General features: G+C 47.0%; 1 protein-coding gene across 1 annotated transcript; it reads right to left on the bottom strand.

Moving 5' to 3' along the window:
• Positions 1-708: 708 nt before the first annotated feature.
• Positions 709-2,799, bottom strand: ADRB2 (adrenoceptor beta 2). Its single transcript, XM_089334955.1, has one exon. The coding sequence runs from the start codon at positions 2,524-2,526 to the stop codon at positions 1,264-1,266; it is 1,263 nt and encodes a 420-aa protein (XP_089191081.1). The 5' UTR covers positions 2,527-2,799; the 3' UTR covers positions 709-1,263.
• Positions 2,800-9,460: the final 6,661 nt, after the last annotated feature.

Genomic DNA, 9,460 nt, shown 5'->3' with positions numbered 1-9,460 from the left:
ATGTTGCTCCACATTCAATGATGCATGGCATAATCCCACAACAGGCACTCTCAAGGCTGATAATGCTGAGGGTGCCGAGGAGAGCCAGTGGGAGAGGGAAGAAGAGGCAAAAGTAAAGAAGAAGGGTTAAAACCCTGTTTCTAGGCCATTAAGTAGTCATCAGTCACGTGCTTTCCAGCTTCTCTCCCTAGGACCAATGTCATTTTATTTTCCCTTGGAATCACGTTTGGGTAGCTTTCTCGCAAGAACATCTTCCTTATCCTTAAAATGCAAAGCCCTGATGCAATACAAAGAGCTCTACCCGAAGACACAGCTGAGATATTAAAAAAAAGAGTTCTTAAATGAGTAGGACTGGGAGGTGGGGGCGGGGGGAAGGGGGTGGCAGGTAAAGGGACAAACTGTATGCCCAGAGCTCTGTTTCTGTGAGTCAGTGTTTCTGAGGTCACAGAACAGAATAACACCCGAGGGCAGACTGAGCTATGCTGAGAACAGGCAGAACCGATGTGGGTCACAAGGGTTAGGAGAGATACAGGTTTGCCACAGCAGAGTCAGAGGCGAACGAAAGGGTTAAGCAATCAGTGCGTGTCATTCTTGTATCATTCCACATTAAGCCGCCAGGCAGTTATGACAAATAGTTACCTGCGGTTTCCAGTGGGAGAGGCAAGGACACTCCAGTCAAGGGGCTTTGGAGAAACAGGTGCAATGAAGTCATGGTCAAACAATTTATTTACTGTAAACTTTAGACTTTGCTCAGGAAAACAAGTGAAGCTGCCCCCTCGAATCCCTGCCTACAACACCCGGTCCGAGCAAACAGGAGGAGCTGGGAAGAGTCCACGTTCACAGCTGAGAGGTCCGGGATACTCAAGATCCTCAAGTCCAAGGGTGCAGGAAGGAAAAATCTCCTTCAGGTACAAATTACCAGCAGCAATATATTACCCCTAATACTTGACCACTGAGGTAGATACACGGAGAAGTCATCAAAACGTAGCAGACCCAGGTCCTCTAGGACTCAAGCCCTTCGGACATAAACTTAGGCGTTCCATGCAAAAGAGGAACTGAACTGTACAAGAAACAAATAATCACTCAAATACATCTTCTCTCTTTTTTTTTTACAGGTTAAAAAAGATTAAAAAAAAAAGGCAGAAGGCTGCCTTCCTTCTGCGTTTCTCTATACAGTTTTATTCTAAATGTGTTACACTCAAGTTAAATAGTCTGTTTAGTGTTCTGTTGGGGGAGGGGTCCTTAAAAAGTAGAAAAACTGCATTACAGCAGTGAGTCATTTGTCCTACAGTTCCTGCCGGGGGGATCAATGCTATCGTTAGGCACGGTACCTTGACAGTTCACAAAGTCTTCCATGCCCGGGGGGTCCTCACACAGCAGCTCGCTTTCTTTCTCTTGCTCCAGGTGATAGCTACTCTGCTCCCCTGTGTACTCAGTTTTGCCAGTGCTGTTGCTGGAGTAGCCATTCCCGTAGGCCTTCAAAGAAGACCTGCGCAAGCACAGAAGCTCCTGGAAGGCAATCCTGAAGTCTGGGCTCCGGCAGTAGATGAGCGGGTTGAAAGCAGAGTTGACATAGCCCACCCAGTTGAGGAGGATGTAAACTTCCTTCGGGATGAGGTTGTCCTGGATCACGTGCACGATGTTGACGATGAAGAAGGGCAGCCAGCAGAGGGTGAATGTGCCCATGATGATGCCTAACGTCTTGAGGGCTTTGTGTTCCTTCAAGCAGAACTTGGAGGACCTGCGAAGTCCATGTCCATGCCCGCTTCGCCCATCCTGCTCCACCTGGCTGAGGTTTTGGGCATGGAACCGGCCCTCTGATTTGTCAATCTTCTGGAGCTGCTTTTTGGCCACCTGGAAGACCCTGGAGTAGACGAAGACCATGACCACCAGGGGCAAGTAGAACGACACGATGGAGGAGGCAATGGCATAGGCTTGGTTCGTGAAGAAGTCACAGCAGGTCTCCTTGGCGTAGCAGTTGATGGCTTCCTGATGGGTGGCCCTGTACCAGTGCATCTGGATGGGCAGAAAGGAGGTAAGGCCCGACACGATCCACACCATCAGAATGACCACGCGCGCCTTATTCTTGGTCAGCAGGCTTTGGTACTTGAAGGGTGAGGTGATGGCGAAATAGCGATCCACTGCGATCACGCACAGGGTCTCAATGCTGGCAGTGACGCACAGCACATCAATGGAAGTCCAAAACTCGCACCAGAAGTTACCAAAAGTCCACATTTTCATGAGAATGTGGCTCGCCCCAAAGGGTACCACCGCTAAACCCATAACCAGGTCAGCACACGCCAGTGAGGTGATGAAGTAATTTGTGACCGTCTGTAGACGTTCAAACTTGGCAATGGCTGTGATAACCAGAACGTTGCCAAACACGATGGCCAGAACAATCAGAGACATGACGATGGCCAGACCCACCACCCACGCCTCGTCTGTTTCCTGCGAGATGTCGTGGTCCGGCGCGTGACTTCCATTGGGCGCTAGCAAGAAATCGCTGCCGTTCCCGGGTTGCCCCATGGCTCGCAGGCGGGCAGGTGAGCGCCCGGGGGCGGCTGGCGGCACAGTGGCCCCGCCTCAGCGTGCGCACCTCCGGAGGGGCGCTGCGGACCGCGAGCGGACTCCTGGAAGCTTCATTCAGCGGCCGTAGTTGGATGCGGAGGGTCGCGTGGGTCGCGTCCGGCGCACTCAGCTTGTGGGTTGCTCTGAGCCCTCCGTGCCCGCCAGCTCCAGCCTGCACTTCAGAGAAGCCGCCTCAGAGTGCGTTCTGCCCGTTATGTGCTCAGGACTTCGGGGCCACTGCCTCCCAGTGACGTGAGGCAACTTTCGGCCAATGGCGTGCCCGCAGCCCCGAAGGGGCGAGGCACCTCTCCCCTTCGCTTCCCTCCCCTTGCCCGCCCTCTCCTGGGGCTGGCCCGGGTGGCAGGCGGGCCACCACTCCCGGGCTGGCTCCTGAGTGCTAAAGCGGGGGCTGCGGGCTCAGCAGCGAACCAGCGAACTGAGCTCCTCTCCCTCCGGCTGCTACCTGTCTGCCCTGGGCGCTTGTGCGCATAATGGCGCTCGCGACATTTGGAAACAGGGACCAGAGTGCCATCAGAACTTGTACATACAAGCACGATGCACCCCTACGGACATGCTCAGACTTATCTGGAACTCAGGGAGACACGACACACCCACCCAGAGCACCAACATGCCTCTCGCGCGCGCTCACACACCCACCCAGCGCACCAACAAGCCTCGCGCGCGCTCACACGCAACCCACAAGCACTGTTGCCGGCAGTCACGGCTCACACGCGGTCAGAGTCAGACATAGAAGCAGCCAAGGGCACAAAGGCACGGACAGGCACACGGAAAGAAGTAAACACACTCTACGCACATAGAGGTGCGTGCGCGCTGGGACTTGGGAGCGCACAGAGCCACAGAGGCACGCCACCCTGTGCGGGTACCCACAGCTCTTCTGGCTCAAGCCCTCAATTGCCACACACCCCCGTGCTCCACCTCTCCCCACCCCGTCACCCTTTCAAACATTTGGCAAGATCACAGGAGATGACTTAAACAGCTGCCGATTCCCTCAGCACGGTCCCTGTCAGTTACTTTGAATGCTCTCCTCGGGAAGGCGGAGAGTTGGGAAGGTTTTACTCTGCGTTTCACTGCAGCTTGGCTGTGTATGGACCTAGCTTGTGATGGCGGAGAAAGTTGCGTGGTTTTGTTGCTGATTGTTGAGAGTGTAGCAGCCCCCCTTTTGTCATCTGTTGGAATGGAGATGCACTGAAAATGAAACAGATTTCCTTTCAAATGTAATGCCTTTGATAACCCCATGGCAACTGGAAAAAAAGCAATCTTTTCAGAGGCTAGATAATTTGTATCTGTTGGATTGAACCATATGAAGTTGCCTTGGTTGGTTGCCTCTGATTTACAAGAGTGGGCATTTCATACAGTTTGTAACATTATGACTGTACTAACTTTAAGAACGTTTTGAAACTGTGGAAAGATGATTTTTCCAAAAAAAAGTCAAACCAAGCCTTGAAACTAAATGTCTTTGTTCATGAAATATTACCCTTTGCATCTGGCATATGACTTTATTGTTAAAAAGAAATTTAATTTTCAGGGTTTGGTTTCATATGTACCAGTGAGGCCTTTGAACAACTGAAAGTGCTTTGTGCAGCGTAACCAAACATATTTTGTAGGTTACATAATACTGTAACAATGGCCAACATTTATAGGACGTTCTGCTATGTGCTTTTCATGCATTATTCCATGTAATCCTTCCCACAGTCCCATGGGACAGGGTGTGGGGTGTGTGTGTGTGTGTGTGTGTGACTATTTTTAGCTTAATTCACAAATGGGGCTCTAAGAGGAAAATAGGTTGCCTGGGGGCTATGATGAAGCAGTGCCAGAAGTTGGATTTGAACCCAAGTCTACCGGACTTTAAGGCCTTTCTTTTAATCTTGTCAATGTGCCCTCGTATTACAGTCAGAGCAGAGTGGAGGCGACGGAAGAGGCACCATAACTGGAGCCGAGCACCCAGGCTCCACAGCCATCTGATGTGGAACTTTCTAGTGTACTTTCCTTAGGCAAATCATAAAGAAGAAACCTGATTTCTTCCATCTTTAAGGGAGGAATATAGTCACTTCTCCTGGAATGAGAATTAGTGATCCAATATATTGCACATATAAATGTCATACTCATATGGGCAGTCAGCAAAGTTTATACAAATTACTTAGTCATTTAGAATGTGTTGCTAGTATCGTCTGCCAGAACAAGACACTGCTTTAGGACAAAACCAAGTTTTGTCTTTACTCCAGAAGAAAAACTCTGCAACAAAATATAACCCACGTGTCCTTTTAACCTCCTTCAGCAGGAGAAATTGTCTTTTTGCAAGACAGATGCCTTTAAGAGCAAATATTTCCCTTATAATCCACGAATATTAATTAAGGTTCCATTATGTTCACCTGGTTTGCAAAGTATAGACGCCCTATGTTTGTATTTTCCAAAATCGGCTCTGGTGTGATGCATTTTAGGAAGAGGCAGTGTCTGTTACGCAACAGTGCTTCTTTAAATACATGGCCACCACGAATGGTCCTTCCTGTTTGTGAAGTTATGGAATAAGTAAGCAAATTGTTTAAGCTTCCCATGGCCAATAGAGAACAAAGAAAACCTCTTTAGGATAAACATTAATTGATCCTTTGTTTACATAAGTTCAAGTCACCTACAAATTCGAGTATTTTGGGAAACATCTTTATAAAAGCACACACGAAAATTCTGGACTTAAGCCTACCAACCTTGACCAACAGGAAATCAATCTCTCTCCCTCTCGCTCATTCCCCATCTCTTCTCTGTTTCATCATCAAGCAGGTAGGAACTTCAGGATGTTGTTTTCTTTCCAAGAGACTTGTGTCCTGATCTTGTTTTAGAATTTCAGAATTAGGCCGGCACCACGGCTCACTAGGCTAATCCTCCACCTTGTGGCGACGGCGCACCGGGTTCTAGTCCCGGTCGGGGCACCGGATTCTGTCCCGGTTGCCCCTCTTCCAGGCCAGCTCTCTGCTGTGGCCCGGGAGTGCAGTGGAGGATGGCCCAAGTACTGGGGCCCTGAACCCCATGGGAGACCAGGAGAAGTACCTGGCTCCTGCCATCAGATCAGCGCAGTGCCGGCCGTAGTGGCCATTTGGGGGGTGAACCAATGGAAAAAGGAAGACCTTTCTCTCTGTCTCTCTCTCTCACTGTCCACTCTGCCTGTCAAAAAATTAAAATAAATAAATAAATGTCTATTAAAAAAAAGAATTTCAGAATTAGAGAAAGCTAGAATAGGAGAGAATAGAATGGATTGCTTAGTTTATTTCCCTCCATTTGCAAAAGAGGAAGCTGAAGTGAAGAATTGAGAAGCATCTGGTTCAGGGTGGTAGGGTGATGAGGAGTCCAGGTCTGCGCTGGACCTGTTCCCACTGCCCAGCTCTGCTGTTGCTTGTTGTGCCTGTGGCCTGTTAATGCTCCATCAGAACTGGGAGTTCTTAGTAGACTAAGTGCACTTTTATCCGATGTGAGAAAAAGCAGGCTCTTCTTTTAATGGTGATTGTTAGTGTCTACTTACATATTTTGTCAATCCCTTAAAACACAGATTTGTCACTTCCTGCTGCAGAGCAGGCCAAAAAAATTTTTTTTTACATTTTGATTTACCTAAGGGATATTTGAATAGGTGTAAGATTTCTAAAATATCAGGGAATATCCTCTCAGCACGAGCTGCACAGCTCAGGAAAATGGTATCCTGGGTCTGGGGCTTAGACACAGCTTCCCTGTCTTTACGGTTCTTAGGCGGGAAACGTCTGTGCATTTGTCTTGCTGAAAATGCATGTTTTTTAATAATATCTCTCTAAAACATCGTCTCATTCAATGTACGTTAGATTAGATTAAATGCATGTAAAGTACCTGATGGGATGTTTTAGTAGAGGCATCTGTTACTGTTATTGTCTTATTTCTGAATCAGAACATATATATGGGATGCTTATCAATCTCATCAGATTATACATGTGAAAGGACGCTTTGAGCTTAGGTAATGAGTAGTTTATTTTTAATTTGAATTTCTATGAAAATGTTTTTTAAAATGGAACAAAACTTGGTTCCTTAGAAAGAAATATGGTTCTGAAAACTGCCATTATCACCGAGTTACCTAGCAAGGTGAATGGCAGTGGGCTCTGGATGCAGCATTCGCCATCCAGTCAGATTAGTCAGATCCTCGATCAACACACCCATCAGCAGTCTCGGGGATCCAGCCTCAGGAAGAACAAGTGCGCCAGCCCCTGGCACAGTGCACCTGTCTCTGTCCAGATTCTTAACTGAAATCCCATCTTTTTACAATGTCTGCCACGGATCCTAAGCCTGCCCCCTTGAGGCCACTCAACACAACTCTCTCTCTTTGTCCTTGATCTTTTGGGAGAATTCATTAAAGTTCTCTGGAGCTGTCTCAGGGGTTGGATATTCCTTGTTCCCATGGGATGAGAGTCCCGTTTACCTCACGGCACACCTCTTGTGTTCACGCTTGGATTTGTTGATGGCTAAACTTAACATCCATGCCTGGAAAGACCTTAGAGCAAGTCATCAAACAATCAATTTGCAATCACCTTGGCAACTCTAAAGTAGAGCACAGCAACCAGCAAAGCTTTCCAAACAGCTGATTACACCAGGTGAATTTAATTTCCTGTTATGCTAGTGCTTTGTGAGAGACATGCTAATAAATTCTCCACGTCTCAGGGGCCTGGACAAAAGGAGAAGACTCTAGATTAAAGCTGGGGAGACTTCAGCTGACCACGTAAGGGATTCCTTGCTCTAAAAAGAATTGGTCCCTGAAAGGGGCTAAACTCTAGCAGCTTTTCTCAATGGACAGTTTGCAAGATGCTTAAACCCTATGGAAAACCTTTCAAGGGATGATTCTTATCAATTCTCCCAAGGGTGACACAAAACTAATATCCTCCTAGGGGTGAAAGAGAGGAATTAAGTCATTACACACCACAGACTGGATACCTCATGGGACATGCTTAATTCTCTTGCTGAATCTGAGACTGCTTGGGGTCTCCTTCAGATATGGGAATGAACAGTGTGTGATGATAAATGCTTGTGAAGTGACATCTGCATGTGATGGAAGCCATTTGGTGCAGAGGAGAGAGCAAGGGTGGAAGATTCGGAAACCTTGGTTCTAGTCCCAGAGCAGCTGTCCTGTTCTGGGTGACTTTAAACGAGTCACTTTCTGTCTTACAGCCTCAATCTGCATGTATGAGATGGGAAGCTCATCTTGGCTTGGTGACACCTAAGAACTCCCTAGTGTCACTGAACAAACTCGTCATGGGAAGGAAGCGCATTGAGGGGCATTGGGGAGATGAGTTCCTGACTGAAGAGCTACTGTGTTTTTGGCAAGCAAAAATTGCCAACATCCTACAAAACAACTTGATGATGGGTTTTTCCCCGTATTTTGCAATTCGCATGTCACCATCATTTCTGCTCTTCTGAGTAGCAGGTGTACTATGATTTACTGGATTATTGACTCATTTCTAAAACTCAAATACATTCGTTTTTTAAAAAATTTTTATATAACTGCCATTACCACACGCGAAAAACTGATGTCATTGACCATAAATAGAAAGTAACTATGAAAACAAAACAATACTAGTAAATTCGAGCTAGATTTTTTTTGTTGTTGCGTGCCAAAGTCCTGAGCCTGAGGCATCCTCTCCTTTTATTGAAAAGGAAGATTAGCAAGTGCTAGGGAGATACAGATGGGACTTTATTCATCTATTTTAAAAGATTGAAAGTTAACTGAAAAGGGAATAACTCCTAAGTAGTACACTAGTGCAGTTTTATTAAACTGTTTAACATAGTTTCTTATTACATCTAGAGGTGTCTCAGGCCTGAACTTGTGCTAATGGGACACACTGCTGTGATCACATGGGCTTTGGACCTGGATGGATCTGAGTTCCACTCCTGACTCTGTCCCTCCCTAGCTGTGGGCGCCAGGCAATATGCTGTAGGCTTTGGGGCCTCAACGTGTTCGTGTGTAAAATGAGGACAGAATCCCTTGGAGGGCTGTTTAGGGACTAGGAAGAATGCAAGGGAGAGACTCAAGACGCATGAGGACAGAGCACATGAGCAGATCCCGGGTTGGCTGGGGGAGAAGGAGCTGAGTCAAAGGAGGGGGGTCCTTATGGACCGGGGTGGGAGGAGACCAGATGTCGGGCAGGAAGAGGCAATGAATTCAGAAAGGATTGGATCAAATTTGAGGCTACAGTTGTACTCAAGTGGAAACTAGACATCTAATGATTAAGAAATAAATAGGCCTGGTGTGATGTGTCTGTGGAGGTTGTTGTAATGGGGTGGGCTTCCCTGAATGGCAGTACTTTCAGAAGATGTTTTGGGTAATTAAGTGAAATAATGCACTTAAGGGACTTAGCACAGTGCTTTAAAAAGTTTGTGTTTATCATCATCATCATCATCACTATTATCATCTTGGATTTTCTGAGACAGCTTCAATTTCAGGAAATTATATTATTTTCCCTAAGAGAAGTCTTTAAATGAGTAAATTAATTGATCTGATGGGAAAGAAAATCTTTTGTATATATCAGACACCTTTTTTTTTTAATGACATTTATTTGAAAGATGGAGTTACAAAGAGGGAGGGAGAGAGAGAGACAGAGAGACAGAGAGAGAGATTTTCCACATACTGGTTCACTCTCCCAATGGCCACAGAGGCCAGGGCCTGGCTAGGTTGAAGCCAAGAGTCTGAAATTCCATCCGGGTCTCTTATGTGGGTGGCAGGGCCCTAGCACTCGGGCACCTTCTGCTGCCTTGCCAAGCACATTAGCAGGGAACTGGATTGGAAGTGCAGCAGCCAAGAGAAATGAAAATGAATCTTGATGTGAATGGAAGGGGAGAGGGAGCGGGAAAGGGGAGGGTTTGTGGGTGGGAG

The sequence above is a fragment of the Oryctolagus cuniculus genome, chromosome 6 (assembly GCF_051225735.1).
Source record: "Oryctolagus cuniculus isolate XC-2025 breed Fujian yellow rabbit chromosome 6, ASM5122573v1, whole genome shotgun sequence".
NCBI classification, from domain to species: Eukaryota; Metazoa; Chordata; class Mammalia; order Lagomorpha; family Leporidae; genus Oryctolagus; species Oryctolagus cuniculus.
The sequence above is the reverse complement of the archived record's forward strand: the minus strand, read 5'-3'. Positions and strand labels throughout refer to the sequence as shown.